This window comes from Aegilops tauschii, chromosome 2 (genome assembly GCF_002575655.3).
Source record: "Aegilops tauschii subsp. strangulata cultivar AL8/78 chromosome 2, Aet v6.0, whole genome shotgun sequence".
In the NCBI taxonomy this organism is placed as follows: Eukaryota; Viridiplantae; Streptophyta; class Magnoliopsida; order Poales; family Poaceae; genus Aegilops; species Aegilops tauschii.
In genome coordinates this window covers 565,331,728-565,352,565 of record NC_053036.3, presented here as the reverse complement: position 1 = coordinate 565,352,565, position 20,838 = coordinate 565,331,728, and the positions used below count along the sequence as shown (strand labels likewise).

The window sequence follows — 20,838 nt, the reverse complement described above, 5'->3', positions numbered from 1 at the left end:
GCAACGCACGGGCCCTTTTGCTAGTAATATTTAAAGTCTTATAGCCCGCCTATGTCATCCTATTGTACTTGCTCTAAAGATTTTGATTCTTAAAGGTATATTAGTCTTCCAAATATAAATTGATTTTGGGATTGGACCAGAATCTATTAAATGTAAATACATAGATTTCACGAAAAATACCTCATTTACGGATAGTATTCAGGAATCGTATCAGGCCCAGCTATCCCGGCCCGTTTGGCCAGCTTTGGTTGGAGTTGCCCTAAGGAAATGAACTGAACTCTTCTTTCCCCGCTTGGCCTCTCCCTTCCTCGCAGCAGTCTTCCTCCGTGCTCCCCGTGCGGCGGAGCACAACACCTGTTCGACGGAACGCCGCTCCGGGGCGGGAAGCTTCGACCATGGCGAGCGGGGAGGACCGCATCAGCGCCCTCCCGGAGGGCATCCTCCTCCACGTGCTCCGCCTCCTGCCGGCTGAAGAGGTGGTGCGGACGTCCTTCCTCGCCCGGCGCTGGCGCGGCGTATGGAGGTCCGTGCCCACCCTCCTCTTCACCGAGGCCAAGGGTTGGGGCAGCGCCGACAGGTTCGCCCAGTTCGTGGGCCACCTGCTCCACCTCAGGTGCGGGGGCGACGGCCCGCCTCTGGATTCCTGCGATTTCGACTTCGATTCCGACGGATTCATGCTGTTGCCCGCCAACCAGCGGCGTGCGAGCAACTGGCTCTGGAAGGCCCTGCCTCGTGTCCGGGCGCTCCGGCTCCGGCTTCGCATTCCAGAGGATCCGGGAGCCTCGCCACTATCTGACATGCATCTCTTCTCCCAGCACCTCACCAGATTAGAGCTTGTTGGTGTCGGTTTCTACGACACCGTTGTTGATTTTACAGGCTGTCCAGCATTGGTGGAACTGAGTATGGATACTTGCGACGTCTTTGTCAAACAGCTCTTGTCTCCATCCTTGAAACATCTGCGGATTACCCGCTGCTATGCTCATGATAATTACCGCATTCTTATTTCTCTACCAAATCTTGTTTCGCTTGAGTTGATCGAATGGGGCCAAGGAAGGATTCCATTACTTGGGAGCTTGCCGTCGTTGGCAAGAGCTGTTGTTGTGCTTAAGGAGAGTTGTGCCGATCAATGCTCTCAGGGTCGGTTTGATAGTTGTGGTGCTGATGATGATATGTGTGATAGTTGTTATTATTATTATGGGGATCCTGAACGTGGGCCTCAGTATGACTGCAACAACTGCATCTTTCTCAAAGGTTTGTCAGAAGCCAGAGATTTGGAGCTGTCAGCTAATTCTGACGTGGTATGCTTGCAGCCGCTTCTCTCTTATTATCATGCTATATATGTTTCATCATTTCTCATGTAGAAACCATATTCATCATCACAGATCGCAATTGCTTTACATATGACTTACTTCACACATCAGCTGATTGCACTTTGTAGTTTGTACTAGGAAGGGGTCAAAAGGTTCCTAATTTGATCAGGCTCTTTTGCATTCTACGTAGGTTGTTTTCAACAGAGATTTGAAGTGGTGCCCTACATTTACCAAGTTAAAGACTTTGCTACTCAATGATTGGTGTTTGGCTGCTGACCATAATGCACTAATTTGTTTTCTCCAACACTCGCCAATTTTGGAGAAGCTTACTCTTCAACTTTCTAAGGTATAGTTTTTAAGCTGGATAGCTGTGTATCATTTAAAATGACCGCCCATGATTACCTGATTGATTTATTTGTGTGTGTGTGTGTGTCAGGGACCTCCATATGTAACTGAAGCAGAAGGAATCTACAAACCATTGGGACAGTCAGTTGCATCCAACTGTCTTAAGATTGTTGAAATCAAATGTGAAAATGTTGATAATAAGGTTCACAAAATTTTGAAGATACTGGCTACCTATGGTATACACCTTGAGCAAATTAGTGTCCAACAAACTAGCGGCATTCCTGGATCTGGATGTGAGTTATACTGTTGGCACTCTTCATGCTACTTATATTTCCATTTGTTAATGTGTTTATACGTTATACAGCAGTCAGTAAAGAAAATCTCAAACTTGTTAGTAGACTATGGTTAGAAATTTGGGCGCGTGTGGCGAAATGTTGAGCAGAGCTGACGTTTAGGCTCCATGAAAAGGTAGTGAAGATAACAACATATTGCATGTTTGTAACTGGCTTTATTATCCAAAAACTTATACTATCAATTTGGATTTTGGATTAAACTACTCTGTATGTGCAAATTAGTTAGTAACAATTACACATCAAGCAACTCTAAGTTTATTATGTATTGGCATTAAATAGCAGTTCAGATTATCGACATATTGCAAATGAATGGTTCCAGTACTCTTGGTAGACAACATCATATAGGCGAGCGGTGTCCTCTATCCAGCTGTTTTGATTGAGCCTACTGCCATCTAGATCCTTTACGAACTAGCATGTGACTTGATGAAGCTATGTACCTAGGTTAGGGTTATAGGCCTGACCTAGACACCCTCCCCAAGGACATCACCCTAAAGTCAGAAGAATTCGAAGGGTACCATCATCCACTCGACCAGAAACATTCCACTCGGAAGAATCACTGTCACTCGACCGTAACAGAAACCACTCGACATACAGAAGATCTAAAGTCACTCTGCACAGCAACGGTCGGGCGTTTACTCATAGACTTAATGATCATTTATAGCACTTTATTACGGACGTTACCTGTAATGCTCCTTCTTTATGTACATCGAACCCTATGTAACGGGGAATGGCTGGGGTCCTGGCGCACTCTATATAAGCCACCCCCCTCCTCTGGGACAAGGGTTCGCACCCCCTGTAACACACACACGCATAATCCAGTCGACCACCTCCGGGCACCGAGACGTACGGCTATTACTTCCTCCGCGAAGGGCCTGAACTTGTAAAACTCGTGTGTACAACTTCGCCATAGCTAGGATCTTGCCTCCTCATACCTACCCCCCATTCTACTGTCAGTCTTAGATCCACGACAGTTGGCGCCCACCGTGGGGTAGGTGTCTTAGCGGCTTGTTGGTGAAGTTGCGATTTTTCCGATTCCCATCATCATGGTTTCCGGCGGTGGATTGGCTGAGGGCCGTGAGATCCGTCTCGGCGCACTCGTCTTCGTCGCCGACGACTCCGTCTGGCTCCAAGAGGCTCCACTCGACGTCGAGGTGCTCCCCGTTCGCGGGGCGACGCACTTTCGCGCATGCGTCCGCGGCGTCCTTCTTCGGCAGCCGTCGACTCAGTATCAGTCGGCTCCTGTGACGTCCTCGTTCCCCGCTGTTCGCCGGCGCAAGCGTTCCGGTCGGTCGCGGCTCCAGCGGTGGGTGAGGCACGCGGTGGCCCGCCAGTCGGCCACCCCACAAGTCGCGGCAATCGAGCCCGACGAAACTCTCTACGGCCTGTTCGACTGGCTCCATTGAGACCGCATTCGAGTGCGACAACAGTGACCCCGCGGCGAAAGTTTTGATGGTCAATGGACCACGCAGTCCTCCTGGCTTCCCCCGTGACGACGGTGGTGATGGCGGTGGCGATCCGTCGCGCGCTCACGAGGAGTACCGCCCCAAGCCTCTTTCTTCGCAGCAGACTGAGCAGAGGGAAGAGCTCCGCCACCGCAATATGGATGCACTTCACACTCCTATAGTTGGAGAAAACCCCGAGGCCCAGGCCTTGGAGGAGATGCGCCTGGCCAACTTGGCTGAGCGCACTCGACTGGAGAACCTCCAGCACGCACTCGACGAGCGTGCTCGGCAGCGGATTCCTGAGTCCAGTCGACGACAGCTTTTTCCGCCTCCAACTCAGGTATACCGAACTCCGATTCAGAATCTCACAGCTGCAGCCCGAATAGCAGAGTCGATTCAGCCTTCCCAGTCGGAAGCTGGCAGAGGTTTGATGCAGATCCGGACACAGCAGTATCTCAGTCGCGGAATAGGATTCATAGCAAATCTGTGATGACAGACACAGTTCAGTCGGCTCACAGCCCAAGATTGCCCCCGCGGCGTGAGGGACGTGGAGACCGGCAAGATCAGTACAGAAACCGTGAGCAGTATGATCACCGACTCGACCACGATGACCGTCGTCGAGTGCCCACGCCTCCCCCGAGGAGTGGGTCATATGTGCCGCGGCAGCACGATGAATTCCAGTCGACCCCAGAGAGCCGGGCTTTGGTGCGAGATCTATTCTCGTTCAAGGTCTGGTTGACAGGAACAGGGCACACAGAGAAGGTCATGACAGAGATTATCCGACTGGCAGCAGAGTGCATGTTTCAGGTCCAGAGTGTTTCAGCAGAGCCATCAGGGCTGCAGTGATTCCTCCCAACTTCAGGTTGGCGACTGGAGTCAGCAAGTTCACTGGTGAGTCCAAGCCTGGCAATTGGCTTGAGGACTACAGAGTGGCTGTACAAATCGGTGGCGGCAATGATGAAGTGGCCATGAAGCACCTCCCTCTGATGTTGGAAGGCTCGGCCACAGCATGGTTGAATCAGTTAGCACCTGGCAGCATATATAGTTGGGAGGAACTTGCCCGAGTGTTTGTTAGAACCTTTGAAGGTACATGCAAACGACCAGCAGGGTTGACAGAATTACAGTCCTGCATGCAAAAACCGAATGAGACCTTGAGAGATTATATCCAGAGATGGATCACATTGCACCATACAGTGGAGAATGTGTCGGATCACCAAGCAGTTTGTACCTTCAAGGAGGGTGTTAAGTATCGAGAGTTGAATCTGAAATTCGGTCGGACAGGGGATATGTCCCTGACTCGGATGATGGAGATCGCCACCAAGTACGCTAATGGTGAATAAGAAGACCGACTCCGGAGTGGCAAACACAAAATAGTCGCCCAAGAAACCGGAGGAGGGAATTCTAGTCGGAAACAGAAACGCAAGGCCGAACCAGCGGCTCCTGGTGAAGCTTTAGTTGTGGCTCAAGGGAAGTTCAAGGGGAAGCCCAAAGGGCCGTGGAACCATAAGAAAGTGAAAGATCAAGATGGAAATGATGTGTTGGATTTACCATTCCACATTCACACCAAAAAAGATGAAGAGGGTAATCTCATTTACCCTAAACACACCACTCGACAGTGTCGGCTCCTGATCCAGCAGTTCCGAGAGAAACAACCCAAGGAGAAGGAAAAGGAGTCGGACAAGGGTGAGGATAGGGATGATGGTTTTCCCAACGTCAATTCCACTCTGATGATTTTTGCTGATGTTGAAAGCAAAAGTCGTCTGAAAGTTATCAGCAGAGAGGTGAACATGGTTGCTTCGGCAACGCCAAGTTATTTGAAGTGGTCCCAGACTGCCATCACATTCGACCAGTCTGGCCATCCAGCGCGTATAGCCACCCCTGGGAGGCAAGCGCTGGTGGTCGACCCAGTTGTTGAAGGCACTCGACTGACTAAAGTGCTGATGGATGGAGGTAGTGGCCTGAATATCCTGTATGCTGAGACCTTGAAGGGAATGGGCATTCCGATGTCCAAGCTTAGTGAAAGCAATATGAGTTTCCATGGCGTTATACCTGGCAAGAAGGCTGAATCACTCGGCCAGATCGCCCTTGATGTGGTTTTCGGTGATTCCAAGAATTACCGCAAAGAAAAGTTGGCATTTGAAGTAGTGGATTTCCAGAGTGCTTATCATGCTATTCTGGGTAGGCCTGCCTATGCACGTTTTATGGCTCGACCATGTTACGTGTACCTCAAGTTGAAAATGCCTGGTCCCAGAGGAGTGATCACTATCACTGGCAATCGGCAGAAGGCAGAAGAGTGCTTCCAGAAGGGCTCAAAAATCCCCGATGCACAAATGGCAGCAGTCAAAATGCAAGAATACCGGAAGAACGCAGATCCGAGTGATTTGTTGCGCTCCAAGAAGCCTGCGACTGATTCTGCATTTCAGTCGTCCGGTGAAACCAAGCCGATTCATATTCACCGGACCGATCCTAGTGCTGCTCCTACTCATATTTCAACTTCACTCGACAGCAAATAGGAAGAAGCGCTCATCCAGTTCCTCCGTGAGAATTGGGACATCTTTGCATGGAAGCCTTCTGACATGCCAGGTGTACCCAGGGGACTGGCTGAGCATCGTTTGCGAGTCGACCCGAAAGTAAAACCAGTCAAGGAACATCTTCGACGGTCCGCCGTACAGAAGAGAAAAACAATTGGTGATGAAGTGGCTCGGCTCCTGGCAGCTGAGTTCATCCGAGAAATTTACCACTCCGAGTGGCTCCCCAATGTTGTCATGGTCCCCAAGAAGGACGACTTGCTTCACATGTGCATTGACTTCAAGCATATCAACCGGGCCTGCCCGAAAGATCATTTCCTCTCCCCCGCATCGACCAAATTGTCGACTCGACTACGGGGTGTGAGCGATTGTCTTTTCTGGACGCCTATTTCGGGTATCATCAGATCCGACTGTATGGACCCGATGAGATAAAAACGGCTTTCATCACTCCATTCGGATGCTTCTGTTATGTCACCATGCCATTCGGCCTGAAGAACGCCGGAGCCACATTCATGAGGATGATTCAGAAGTGTCTGCTCACTCAAATCAGTCGGAATGTGGATGCATACATGGATGACATTGTGGTCAAGTCACGTAAGGGTTCCGACCTGCTGGCTGACCTTGCTGAAACCTTTGCCAACCTCAGAAGGTATGATATCAAGCTTAATCCATCAAAGTGCACATTCGGAGTTCCTGGTGGAAAGCAGGGCCGGGCCCATAGTGGTGCCAAATGTGCGGCCCGTACAGGGCCCATAATTTTGAGGGCCCCCAGTTTTTTTATATAGGCCTAGTATTTTCTGAAGAAAAAAGCATAGCAACTGCCACACTAGGCCGCTAGGCGCTGGAGCTGGGCCTGAGTCGAGCCCATCGAGCGCTGGAGCTCATCGGCTCGTCGCTTGACTCGATCGATCTAAAAAAAGAAGACTCGATCGATCTTTCCCAAAGAAATAAGGAAACCGCTCTCTAGCGATGGAAACGGGATCGTGGGTCTAAAAAGGGGATCGCTATACCAGTCAATCGGGATCGGGAAACCAACAGGCCAACAACAGTCTCATCGACGCTGCTACAGGAGTCAGGAGACGAAAAAAAGGAGACGAGCTCGTCTCGTCAGTCGTCGCCTCTGCCTCATCAGAGCGATCGGATTCAGGCCGCTGTCGTTGCCTTCCTAGCTTCTCTCATAATTTTCAGACTCGTCGTCTCGTCGGATCAATCCGTGACCGACTGACCCACTCCAGCCTCCAGGTGCTTAGCGAATACTCCAGTTCCTACTCCTAAATTCTAATTCTTCATTTTCTAATTAACTTTTGGTAGTGATCATTACTTTGTTAGAGATTGATTCTTACCTCCTCGATTAAAGATCACAATGTAGCAATTCAACCGGACAGTACCCAAAACTAGATGAGTTAGACGATTTGTCTAATTGCAAAACATTGACATTATATTATTTACATTATAAAAAAATTCTGTGAGTTATATATGTACATTAATAATTGCTCGTTAGTCCCCCCCTCCCCCTCCAAAAAAGAAAATTTGCTCGTTAGTTCATTTTTTTAGCGACATAGGGCCCCAATTTTTGTTTCGCATAGGGCCCCGGATTTTGCCGGCCCGGCCCTGGTGGAAAGTTACTCGGCTTCCTCGTTTCCGAACGAGGGATCGACGCTAACCCAGAGAAAGTTGGTGCTATACTCCGGATGAAACGCCCTGTGCGTGTACATGATGTCCAAAAGCTTACTGATTGTTTGGCCGCCTTGAGTCGATTCATATCTCGTCTCGGTGAAATGGCCTTGCCTCTTTACCGACTGATGAAGAAGTCTGACAAGTTCGAGTGGACAGATGAAGCTAACGCAGCGTTTGCAGAGCTCAAAGCCCTGCTTTCCACCCAGCCGGTGCTTGCTGCCCCAATCAGCAAAGAGCCTTTACTGCTTTATATTGCAGCCACATGACAAGTTGTCAGTACAGTACTCACGGTCGAGCGGGAAGAAGGAAAAGCCTATAAAGTTCAGCGCCCAGTATACTATGTTTCTGAAGTTCTGACTCCATCCAAGCAAAGATATCCACATTATCAGAAGCTTGTTTATGGAATTTACATGACCACGAAGAAGGTTGCTCACTATTTCTCTAATCACTTCATTACAGTCGTCAGCGACGCACCATTGTCAGAGATCCTGAATAACAGAGATGCAACTGGTCAAGTGGCAAAGTGGGCGATTGAACTCCTTCCTTTGGATATCAAGTTTGAGGCAAAGAAAGCTATCAAGTCTCAAGCAATAACAGATTTCCTCGCCGAGTGGATCGAACAGCAACTTCCGACCCAGATTCACTCGGAGCATTGGACCATGTTTTTTGATGGATCCAAGATGCTGAATGGTTCCGGTGCTGGGGTGGTATTGGTATCCCCCCGAGGTGACAAACTCAGCTATGTTCTCCAGATTCATTTTGACTACTCCAACAATGAAGCTGAATATGAAGCACTTCTGTACAGGTTGCGTATGGCCATTTCACTCGGCGTCCGTCGCCTCATGGTCTATGGCGACTCGGATTTAGTGATCAATCAAGTGATGAAGGAGTGGGACGTCAGAAGCCCAGTTATGACTGGCTATTGTAATGCAGTGAGGAAGTTAGAGAAGAAGTTTGAGGGGTTAGAGCTCCATCACATACCCCGACTGAAAAATCAAGCAGCCGATGATCTGGCAAAGATAGGTTCCAAGAGGGAAGCCATTCCCAGCAATGTGTTCTTGGAACATATTCATTCACCTTCAGTTCAAGAAGATCCTTTCACTGAAGAGCCCCCACAACCAAAGAGTGCCACTGATCCGACTGAAGTCGAAGTCCCAGCCGTAGTCGACTTGATCATGGAGGTTTTGGTCATCACTCCCGACTGGACAGTACCGTATATCGCGTACATTCTTAGAAAGGAACTCCCAGAGGATGAAGAAGAGGCTCGACAGATCGTCCGTCGATCCAAAGCCTTTACTGTGATAAGAGGACAATTGTTCAGAGAAAGTGTGACTGGAGTCTGCCAGAAATGCATAACACCAGAAGAAGGTCGAGTGATCCTCAATGACATCCACTCGGGGACCTGTGGTCACCATGCGTCCTCTCGGACCATTGTGGCCAAAGCATACCGAGCGGGATTTTATTGGCCACGAGCAAATGAGATGGCAAAAGAAATAGTCAACAAATGTGAAGGTTGTCAGTTTTACTCCAACATGTCTCACAAGCCTGCATCAGCCCTGAAGACCATTCCACTCGTCTGGCCCTTTGCTGTTTGGGGATTGGATATGGTTGGACCTCTGAGGACTGGTAGGAGCGGCTTCACTCATGTGCTCGTGGCAGTCGACAAGTTCACCAAATGGATTGAAACCAAGCCTATCAAAAACCTTGAAGCCAGTACTGCTGTCAGCTTCATCAGAGAGTTAACATTCAGATATGGTGTTCCGCACAGCATCATCACTGACAATGGGTCGAACTTCGATTCTGATGAGTTCAGAGCTTTCTGTGCTTCCCAAGGTACTCGAGTCGACTATGCTTCAGTCGTCCACCCCCAGTCGAATGGACAAGCTGAAAGAGCAAACGGGTTGATTCTCAAAGGACTGAAACCCCGACTGATGCGTGATCTCAAGCACGCAGCAGGCGCCTGGGTCGATGAACTTCCATCAGTGCTTTGGGGATTGAGGACAACTCCCAATCGGTCGACTGGCCGAACTCCATTCTTCTTGGTCTATGGAGCTGAGGCCGTACTTCCGAGTGACTTGCTCCACAACGCACCCGGAGTCGAGCTTTTCTCAGAAGATGAAGCAGAACAGGCGCGGCAAGATGCAGTCGATCTCCTGGAAAAGGAAAGAGAGATGGCCTTGATCCGGTCTACCATCTATCAGCAAGACCTGCGTCGATTCCACGCCAGAAACGTGAGGGGTCGAGCATTTCAAGAGGGTGACTTGGTTCTTCGAGTGGATCAGCAGAAACCACACAAGCTTGCTCCTGCTTGGGAAGGCCCCTTCATCGTCACCAGAGTGCTCCACAACGGAGCATACCACCTTTAGAACGTCGAGCACAAGAAAGACGAGCCACGCACTTGGATTGCGGAGCTGCTCCGCCCATTTTACACTTAAGCATTCAGACTGTTGAGATGTAATAAGAAATACCTTCTAGTTTGGTTATCAAAGACACATTTTTACAGTCTCCTAAATGATTGTTGTTTCCTTTTTGTATGTTTCAAATCCCCCAGTGGGTGCCTTAGCTGCGAATCCGTTTCGCCTAAGTTTGAAAAGAGAAAAAAAATCCTGTCGAGTGAAGAGCAAGCCTCTCACTCGGGGGCTTAGCTGCAGTCCAGTACTCGCCTAAGTTTAAAAAATCATACCGAGTGGTGAGCAAGCCTCTCACTGGGGGGCTTAGCTGCAGTCCAAGTACTCGCCTAAGTTTGAAAAATCCTACCGAGTGGTGAGCAACCCTCCCACTCGGGGGCTTAGCTGCAGTCCAGTACTCGCCTAAGTTTGAAAAATCCTACCGAGTGGTGAGCAAGCCTCTCACTCGGGTGCTTAGCTGCAGTTCAAGTACTCGCCTAAGTTTGAAAAATCCTACCGAGTGGTGAGCAACCCTCCCACTCGGGAGCTTAGCTGCAGTCCAGTACTCGCCTAAGTTTGAAAAATCCTACCGAATGGTGAGCAATCCTCCCACTCGGGGGCTTACCTGCAGTCCAGTACTCGCCTAAGTTTGAAAAATCCTACCGAGTGGTGAGCAACCCTCCCACTCGGGGGCTTAGCTGCAATCCAGTACTCGCCTAAGTTTGAAAAATCCTACCGAGTGGTGAGCAAGCCTCTCACTCGGGGGCTTAGCTGCAGTCCAAGTACTCGCCTAAGTTTGAAAAATCCTACCGAGTGGTGAGCAACCCTCCCACTCGGGGGCTTAGCTGCAGTCCAGTACTCGCCTAAGTTTGAAAAATCCTACCGAGTGGTGAGCAACCCTCCCACTCGGGGGCTTAGCTGCAGTCCAGTACTCGCCTAAGTTTGAAAAATCCTACCGAGTGGTGAGCAATCCTCCCACTCGGGGGCTTAGCTGCAGTCCAGTACTCGCCTAAGTTTGAAAAATCCTACCGAGTGGTGAGCAACCCTCCCACTCGGGGGCTTAGCTGCAGTCCTGTACTCGCCTAAGTTTGAAAAATCCTACCGAGTGGTGAGCAACCCTCCCACTCGGGGGCTTAGCTGCAGTCCAGTACTCGCCTAAGTTTGAAAAATCCTACCGAGTGGCGAGCAACCCTCCCACTCGAGGGCTTAGCTGCAGTTCAGTACTCGCCTAAGTTTGAAAAATCCTACCGAGTGGTGAGCAACCCTCCCACACGGGGGCTTAGCGGCAGTCCAGTACTCGCCTAAGTTTGAAAAATCCTACCGAGTGGTGAGCAACCCTCCCACACGGGGGCTTAGCTGCAGTCCAGTACTCGCCTAAGTTTGAAAAATCCTACCGAGTGGTGAGCAACCCTCCCACTCGGGGGCTTAGCTGCAGTCCAGTACTCGCCTAAAGTTTGAAAAATCCTACCGAGTGGTGAGCAACCGTCCCACTCGAGGGCTTAACTGCAGTCCAGTACTCGCCTAAGTTTGAAAAATCCTACCGAGTGGTGAGCAATCCTCCCACTCGGAGGCTTAGCTGCAGTCCAGTACTCGCCTAAGTTTTAAACACATCCCTATCCGCAAGGACGACGAGGTGTAGGTCGACTGCAACCTTCTCCTCGGAGCTACGCCACAAATATAACGTACGCTCCATCCCTATACGCAAGGACGACGAGGTGCAGGTCAACTGCAACCTTCTCCTCGGAGCTACGCCACAAGTATAACGTACGCTCCATCCCTGTCCACAAGGTCGACGAGATGCAGGACGACTGGAATCTCCTCCTCAGAGCTGCATCTCAAGTACAAAGGTTATTCCGAGTGAGGACAAGTTCTACTCGATAGCAAACACAAGCATATTCGGAGATAAACCAAATTCAGATAAATCCTAAGGTTCCGGACCGTGGATTAAAGTACACGGGCATCAAGCCCGAAGGAGTTTAACGGTTACAAAATCACTCGGCATTCTGAGGCAAATTTAAGGTGAGGCATAAAAGTTTGTTCACTCCGCAGGGGGAGGGCTAGTAGGCTCAACGAATTGGTCCAGGTCGATTCCGTCGGCAATCCGAGTGGCAGCAGCAATGAAGGTCTCCATGAAAGATTGGAAGTCGTGCTTCTTGGTATTGGCAACCTTGACCGCTGCCAGCTTCTCTTCTCGCGCTTCCTTGCAGTGGACACGAACCAAGGACAGAGCCACATCAGCGCCGCACCGGGCAGAAGACTTCTTCCATTCTTGCACTCGACCGGGAACCTCATTAAGCCGAGTCATCAGAGACTCGAGGTCATTCTGGAGCATCGCCCTTGGCCAGAGAGCTGTGTCGATCCGCGACATTGCGACTTTCAGTCGAGCAAGATAGTCGACAACACTAGCAACGCGAGATTCCAGTCGGAGCACGTTCATGGCAGCTTCGTCCCTCACTGGAGAATGGATGGGGTCCAAGCTTGTCTCAACTCGACCAGTCTCTTCCTCGAAGTTCTGGCAAAATTCTGCTCGCACAATTCAAAGATGAGTCAGTGGTTGTATGTCGAGTCGACAGTAACAAGTCAGTCGGGTCGAAGAAAATACCTTCAAGCATGACGAACAGCTTCTTAGCAAGACCTCCCAGATAGTTCTCCAGGTCATCCCTCTTGCGAGCAATGCCTTCCATCTTCTTGTTCAGATTGTTCTTGTCCTTCTTCAGGCGAGTCGCTTCCTTATTGGCTTCATCAAGGGCAGTTTTCAGCTTGGCGTTTTCTTCCTCCAGTTTGCCGACTGAAGCTAGCTTCTGTTCAGCGAGTGCAGTTTTCTCATCAGCTGTTTTCTGTGCGGCCGCAAGATCTTGGTCCTTTTTGCCAGAGCTTGGTTCAGTTTCTCTGAAAGAAATAACGCTCGGTTCAGAAAAAGCAAAATAAAATCCGGTTCAGAGGCAAATCAGTCGACAAGTTTTTTCTTACCAGCGGCTTCATCCTTGGCTTTCTGCAGATTTGTCTTGGCCAGCTCCAGATCGAGGTTGAGTTGAATCTGCTTCTTCTCCAGGTCAGCAAAACGAGCTCCAAGTTCACAAGATTTCTGTAATCAAAGGACAGTCAATCGACAGGTGAAAAGACTGGTTACTTCAGAGCAATGGTCTGATAAATTCAATAAGTTCTAAGACTACTGCCGAATCAAACATCCAACAGTAGTCTCGGGGACTACACCCAGTGGGTCCACTTAGCGTGCCCCCACTGGTCCAGTTTCCACTCGACATGGTCTGTCCAGGCCGAGTGTAAAAAAAAGAGGCAAGTTGTTCTCAGACCGTAGTCGACTGCCCGCAGTCGACCACGGTCTCGGGGACTACACCCAGTGGGTGCACTTAGGGTGCCCCCACTGGTTCAGGTTCCACTCGACACGGTCCGTCCGGGCCTAGTAGAAAATTCAGCTTCTCAGACCATAGTCGACTGCCCGTAGTCAACTATGATCTCGGGGACTACACCCAGTGGGTGCACTCAGCGTGCCCCCACTAGTTCAAAGATCCAATCGACACAACCTAGTCGAATCAAGATACAAGTTTGCTCAGTGGCAAATCAAAACACCCAATGGGTGTACGAACGCGAAACGCAGACAGATGAAAAGTTTCTTCAAAGAAAGTTTTCAGGTAGCATATCCTAACAGAACAAGTGGCAAGCTAAAGAGTCAGCCGGTGATCAACCAACCTGGACGTTGCTCTGAAGGGCTGAGCTGGCGTCGTAAGCCGCTTGGCTGGCTTCCCGGACCATCTTCATCTGCTCCATCATGATGCCCGCCTGGCGTATGGCTTCCTTGGCAGCACCCACTTGGTCCTCTGGGACGTGATGTGCGGTAAAGAGCGAAGATGGATCGGCTGGAGTCTGAGCAGTCGACGCCGAAGGCTGAGCACTCGTCAGTGGTACGGCGAAAGTTACAGAAGTCCGATTGGCATTGCCACCTTCCTGGATCGCTGTTTCGGTCGCCGACGCAGACTGAGGTGTCTTTACAGCTGACGCAGACTGTTTCTTCTCCCCTGGGACCTCAGTGGCACGTCTTCGTCATCATCTGGAAGATCAATGACATGGGGAGGAGCTGCAAGAAGAATCAATTGCCAGAAACTCAATCGACCAATAAAACGACCGAGTAAATAAGGACAAGATTATGAGAATCGTACCTGGATTGGAGGTGACGGCATCTTCCATTTCTTCGTCTTCATTCTTGTAAGCGGAAGTCTCGGAGGTAGCAGCACTGCAAATTTCAAGATTCAGTCGGTCATGTCTATAACAGTGAGTCGACCAAGATCCAGTTCGCACTAAACAAGGAATTCAAGTCCAACTATTACCCGGAAACATTGGGAATGGTCACTTTGATCTTGGGCAAAGCTTTCTGCGGTTTTGATGGCGCAACTTTCGGTTGCTTCGGTGCCTTTTCGGTCGGCGCTGGAGAAGACGTCCGAGGGCGCTTTGACGACTGCCCGGTTTGCCCGGTCGCTTTGCCGCGGACGCTTGCCGGATCGTGAGTGAGCTTGGATCGCCTTTCCCTACGGGGAGGTGAGTCGACCTCTTCTTCATCACTCGGGTCGTCGCTCTCCTCGTCCTCTTTGCCATCAGAATGCCACTCGCCGCTCTCGCCTCCACTCGCCTCCCCCTCCGGGTCCTGCTCCTGCTCTCCGTTGGGCATCGAATACATCTCAGTAAGAGCCTAGAAGACAACAAGCAAGACAAAAGTCAGTCGGTTGACTACAAGCAGCTACATGATAAATCAAGATAATACTCGGCAATTCAGAGTTGGACCTTGTCTGTTTCGTACGAGTTGTCGAGTGGAGGGACTCTCCTGGACCCCCTGGGGTTATCTTTGTTGCCAGTGATACCCTTCAACCACTTCTCCACCGTATCCTCGTCGACCTCTTCTGGGTGGATCCGAGTGGAATCGTCAATGCCCGAATACATCCACATCGGATGGTCACGGGCTTGAAGCGGCTGAATGCGTCGTTTGAGGAAGACTTCTAACAGATCCATGCCGATCACGCCGTCACGGATGAGCTGGACCACTCGCTCAACCAGCACCTTCACCTCCGCTTTCTCCCCCGGGGTTACTTTCAAGGCAGTGGGCTTCTCTACTCGAGCCATGGAAAAGGGGGGAAGTCCAGTCGACTGACCTGGAGTCGGCTGGTCTTTGCAGTAAAACCAGGTCGACTGCCACCCTCGAACTGACTCGGGAAGGATTATGGCTAGGAAGGAGCTCTTACCGCTCATTTGAATCCCAAGACCCCCACACATCTGGATCACTTTTGTCTTCTCATCACTCGGATTAGCTTTTTTGACCGACTGAGAGCGACACGTGAAAATGTGCTTGAAGAGGCCCCAGTGTGGTTGACAACCCAAGAAATTCTCGCACATAGACACGAAAGCGGCAAGATACACGATGGTGTTGGGGGAAAGTGATGAAGTTGTGCTCCAAAGAAGTTCAGGAAAGCTCGGAAAAACGGATGAGGAGGCAAAGAAAACCCGCGGTTGACGTGAGTGGCGAGGAGGACGCACTCACCCTCTTGCGGTCGGGGTTCAGTCTCGTCCTCCGGGAGCCGCGCGGATCCGTGGGGGATCAGTCCCTCCTCGGCCAGATCGTCGATGTCGTCCTGACGAATCGTCGACCGGATCCAATCGCCCTGGATCCAGCCGCGCGGCAGACCGAACCTCGACGAAGATCCGCCCCGGCTGGACTTCTTCCCCTTCGCCTTCGCCGTTGCCTTCTTCGCGCGCTCCAAAGCCACCGTCTTCTCCTTCCCCATCGCAGCGGACGGAGCTCGAACAGATGCGATGGAGAAAACGGAGAAGGAAGAGGAAGAATGGGAATGCACTGTTCAAAAACCCCAGTCCGACGCCTTATATGAGGTTGCTTCCGAGTGACTGACCTGTGGACCCGGGCGATCCTATCAAATCCCGCAACAAACGCGCGCGAGATACGTGGCGAAAAAGGTGGCGCGGAAATTGAGGCGGCCCTGCCTAATCCAACCCGATTACTGCGGCCTCCTCCGCCCCGCGCGCTTCCCAAAATTCGAATCCCGCGAGATCCGTGGACAACAGAGCAACCTGTCAGACGGAAGATTTTCTCCATATCAACGCTCGAAGCTTTTCAATAAAAGTTCACTCGACAAAACCAAGAATGGATCAAGGCGTCTGAAAAAGAAGTTGGTGTCACCGTGTTGATTCGTCGATCCCAAAAAGACACTTCCGAAGCGTGAAAATTGAATCGGAAGTATTTTCAACTCCTCCACTCAAACCCTGAACCATTCGGGGGCTAATGATGAAGCTATGTACCTAGGGTAGGGTTATAGGCCTGACCTAGACACCCTCCCCAAGGACATCACCATAAAGTCAGAAGCATTCGAAGGGTACCATCATCCACTCGACCAGAAACATTCCACTCGGAAGAATCACTGTCACTCGACCGTAACAGAAACCACTCGACATACAGAAGATCTAAAGTCACTCTGCACAGCAACGGTCGGGCGTTTACTCATAGACTTAATGATCATTTATAGCACTTTATTACGGACGTTACCTGTAACGCTCCTTTATGTACATCGAACCCTATGTAACTGGGAATGGCTGGGTCCTGGCGCACTCTATATAAGCCACCCCCCTCCTCTGGGACAAGGGTTCGCACCCCCTGTAACACACACACGCATAATCCAGTCGACCGCCTCCGGGCACCGAGACGTAGGGCTATTACTTCCTCCGCGAAGGGCCTGAACTCGTAAAACTCGTGTGTACAATTTCGCCATAGCTAGGATCCACGACATGACTATCTTGCTCTTCTTATTTTACGATCCCCCTTGTGAATGTTGCATATTATTTTGTCCCTTCTTTTTAGCGGAAAGCTCACAACAAATAACATGTCAATGATTTTGGCAAATTTTAACTCCATACTATTGGCCTCTGTAATCGTTTATGAATCCTGTTATGTGCGATGTTACATGTTAAATAACCAGAAAGAAGCCAAAATATTACCATACCATTTTATTTTAGTGAAGTTAGTCCCACTTTACAATATTTTGATATAAAGAAGTATGTTACAAGTGAAGCTCTTATTAGAAGATCATATGCATGTTTCCATATTACTCACAAAGCATTGAAAATTCCTATTTGTCTGTAGTAGGTTCTCTCTGAATTGATTCTGTGTCTTTCTTATCTTGCAGGTTTCAATTTTGTTTGCACTGGTTTCAGTGAAAACTAGAGGTACGAAGATCTGGACTGTTCTTAGATTTAGGTCTCTTTAATATTTTAGAAATGCACGGAGCATGTTTTGGGTAGTGCTGTGTAGTTGGGTGGCTGCTTGACCTTTTTAGTGTCTTGATTAAGTTGGATTAACCATTCGAATCTTCTACTACAATGCAACTCTTTTGGACTATCTAGCGTAGATGTTCACCATTCTGCTTCATATATTGACACAATATTTGCATATATAAATAAAGGAGAAGGTGAAAAATGTTGTTGGTTAAAGTTTGGATGCACATCAGTTGGAAAACTAATATGTCGTCATTCCTAGATCCAATGACGAAAATGGGGAAAAATAATTGAAGTGGACCACTACAAGACTCTCCTTCCTCAACCATAACCTAAATGCCCTCATTTTTTGCATTTATGCTGCAATGTGACATCATTATTTTCTTAAGTAGTTTATACCAATAGTCGATCCAGTTACACATTGTGAATAAGACCAATGGAAGGGTCAGGTGGTCTTATGCACTGAAAATATGCCGCACTCCTGTGGCCAACCTTTTGTAATTTTCTTGGAATGAACTCAACAAACCACCAAACAGCTGATCAACAGATTCAATTGTCCAGAAGGTATAGTTCCCATTCCAGAAGCGCAACCACAAATTTGACCAAATAGATGTAAGCTAGGAAAGTAGACACATCAACAACAGGTGATCGACAGATTCAGCGGCATGCACCAGAAAAGTCACAGGCATTGCTACCTTTCCATCCATTTTGAGCTTATTATCCTTATTTAAACTCTCCATTCCTCAAAGAAATTATTTTTCAGCGGCAGTCAAAATTCATACATGGTTTTGAATAGGTGAAAGACAGATTTGAGTTGTCAGAGCTGGATAATAGGAATGTACTGAAACCTTGCCCTTTAGATCCTAACATTAATATCAAACTCTCGTGTTTCTTATTTAAATGCACTTCAGCACATTCCTTTTATAACTGTAGGGTTGTTAATTAGAGATATCTGTCTTCTGATGGTCTCAATATATATGCTTGTCTAGGTACAAATGACGTCGTGCCGGCCAAGGGCAAGAAGTTAGCCATGTTCTCAAGGCGGCCAGCTCCACCGGGGAGAGGTACTCCACTGGATTCAACGAGCTGCTCACCATCGTCCCAAAGCCCTATCCCTTTTCTACTCCACACTAGTAGATCATAGCAGCGTTGTACCTTTGGTAAACAATTTCCCGTGGCTCTTGAACTTTGTTGAGAGTTGTTCTAAGTTTCTGATCTATGTGATAAAATGGATGCATCAATCTCAACGATAGGTTCAGTCGCAGAATGTCCGTTCAAGCAGAAATAATAACACGTCTCCGAAGAGGCAAAAGCTCAGCACTAAAAATTCAGAAGTTATGCACATAACACTAACTTTTCCTTTTGTAGTTTTCAGATATATTTTTCTCTGTGTGTTTCCTCCACTTTCCAAGACAAACTGGACCTTCATTCCTCATGCGAAGTACTAGTAAAAAGGTGAACATGCCGTAGCTAGTGAAAACTCGACATCCCATTGTACTCTCTTTCTTATGGAGTATAACAAATCTTCAAAGTATCGCACAGCAAGATCGTGATCCAAGACGGCAACGGCTAACTTGGGCACTTGGCGAAGCAACTTCGTTAAGATAACAGATGACGAGTTCAGTGAACAATACACTGGGTGTCCTCCAGAGCATCTACAACCGGGCCCCTCATACCCGCCTCAAACACCCGAACGGGCTGTCCGGTCAGTGACTTGACGAAAAAAACGTCACCCAACTGGGCGCCTCATTTCTGGCCCAAAAGTCCGGACTGACCGGCACACCCCTTAATCAGTCCAAATCTAGGGTGGATATGGGGACGCCCGGACTGACCGGCACTCCCGATTACTAGTCCAAATCTAGGGCGGATATGGGGACGCCCGGACGCACCTGCCACGTTGGATCCGGCCCACATGGTCCCACCCGACCCCACATAAAATGGACCCTATCCGCACTCCGGCTGAAACCCTAGCCGCATTCCACTCCATTCCCCTCCCCTCCCACACTATTGAGCTCCTCTTCGGCCAGCTCCGACGTTCTCCTCCATGGCGGCGCCTAGATCCGACTCTGACATGCCAGGATCCGAGGATTGGGAGCTCATCCCTTGCAGCGCTGAGGAGCAGATGGCTGTCCGCGCTGCTCTCTGACGCTCCTGTGAGCAGTGCACCCTCCTGCGGTCTTCAGCGAGCCGGTGGGAATCCATTGCCCGACGGCGGCCGGATCCGGGGCCAGAGGATCTCGTCACGCGTTGCCGGCAGCAGTCACCACGTGCACATTGCGCAACCAAGGATGCGTGAAAATTCTTCTATGTCCAATGCATACAATCAGCACTCCTTAGCATCCCAAGTCGCCATTTTGCTTCATGCATCGCTAAAAGCCTGGATGTGTCCTCAGTGTTGGGTGCTCGCACATACTTCTCTCCATAAAACCGCACCACAACATTAGCGAACACTTTCGTGATGATTGTATATTTGGCCATTTGAAAAATGTCATCCCATGAACCTGCAAGGGAGCCATAGACAATCCTCTAAAGTGCCGTGGTCACCTTCTAAAAAGGGGAAAACCCAGGAAACTGACTGCATTTCTCTGTTGTTTGAAGAAAGGTTCATTGGCTTCCATGTCATCAATGATTCTATAAAGTAGTCACTCGGTCAGTGAAAGCGTCACCGGAACACATATGGCGGGAAGGTACAACCTGACACAAAGTAGTCGAGCATGAGTCGCTCGTGGTCGATTTTGTTCCAGCAAAATGTTGCATGACCAACATGCGATCCCGAACGCTTCTTCTTCGTTTCGGTTGATGCTATCCCTTAATCGACCATCAATATTGCCTCGTCTTCTTCGACATCCATGATTTCACTCTCAGACTCGTAGCTCGAATCCAACTATGAATAAAAAACAATAGTTCTGCCATCTAATCCATCCACAAATAATGCGAATTTATGTCATATGCATGAATTTATGAGACGCTAAACAAAATATACAATAAAAGGTTGGGAAATTTTACCTTTGAGCAAGTCGTTGGACACCTCGAGGTCGCTCGGCGGAAGGGGTGGCGCGGCCAGATGGCGGGAAGAAGGCACGTGGCTGCGGCGAAGCGTAGCTCAGCGGGGGGCGACAGAGGCCAAATCGTGGCAAAAGAAAGCGGCACGGGGATGTGGATAGTAGTGGAAGGGAACAAATGTATGTGGTGCCAATATATTATTATTATTTTGAAACGGAACACCCTTGTTTTCATTACGAAGACAATCTGGCTAAGTCGCCAGTTACAGAGTTTTGTACAAACTCAGGGAAGTGGCCCGACTAGGTCTCACATCTGCCACTTCCTGGACCATGACCATACGCAGCTAAAGAGTGTGCTGCATTGTTACAGATTCTAGGACATACATAAAAAGCAACATTCAACTGAAATTTTATCTCCTGAAACAATGATCCTAAGGTAGATTTATCATACTCTTCGCTTGTTGCCGCCTGTTTCAGCACCATGGAATCAGTTTCAAAGATGTTTTG

At 49.3% G+C, this 20,838-nt stretch overlaps 1 protein-coding gene across 1 annotated transcript; it reads left to right on the top strand.

Moving 5' to 3' along the window:
• The first annotated feature begins 282 nt into the window (after window positions 1–282).
• On the top strand, window positions 283–18,696 carry LOC109779288 (F-box/LRR-repeat protein At3g26922). The gene is made up of 5 exons (XM_020337885.4): window positions 283–1,298; window positions 1,501–1,656; window positions 1,747–1,948; window positions 17,242–17,281; window positions 18,319–18,696. Exons 1-4 carry the CDS (start codon window positions 396–398, stop codon window positions 17,277–17,279), a joined length of 1,299 nt encoding a protein of 432 aa, XP_020193474.1. The 5' UTR covers window positions 283–395; the 3' UTR covers window positions 17,280–17,281; window positions 18,319–18,696.
• Window positions 18,697–20,838: the final 2,142 nt, after the last annotated feature.

Excerpts from the sequence above, each read along its gene's own strand:
- LOC109779288 (XM_020337885.4), top strand. The coding sequence starts at position 396 with ATGGCGAGCGGGGAGGACCGCATCAGCGCCCTCCCGGAGGGCATCCTC. Across the intron at positions 1,299-1,500 it reads TGTCAGCTAATTCTGACGTG|GTTGTTTTCAACAGAGATTT; the intron begins GTATGCTTGCAG and ends CATTCTACGTAG. Across the intron at positions 1,657-1,746 it reads TTACTCTTCAACTTTCTAAG|GGACCTCCATATGTAACTGA; the intron begins GTATAGTTTTTA and ends TGTGTGTGTCAG.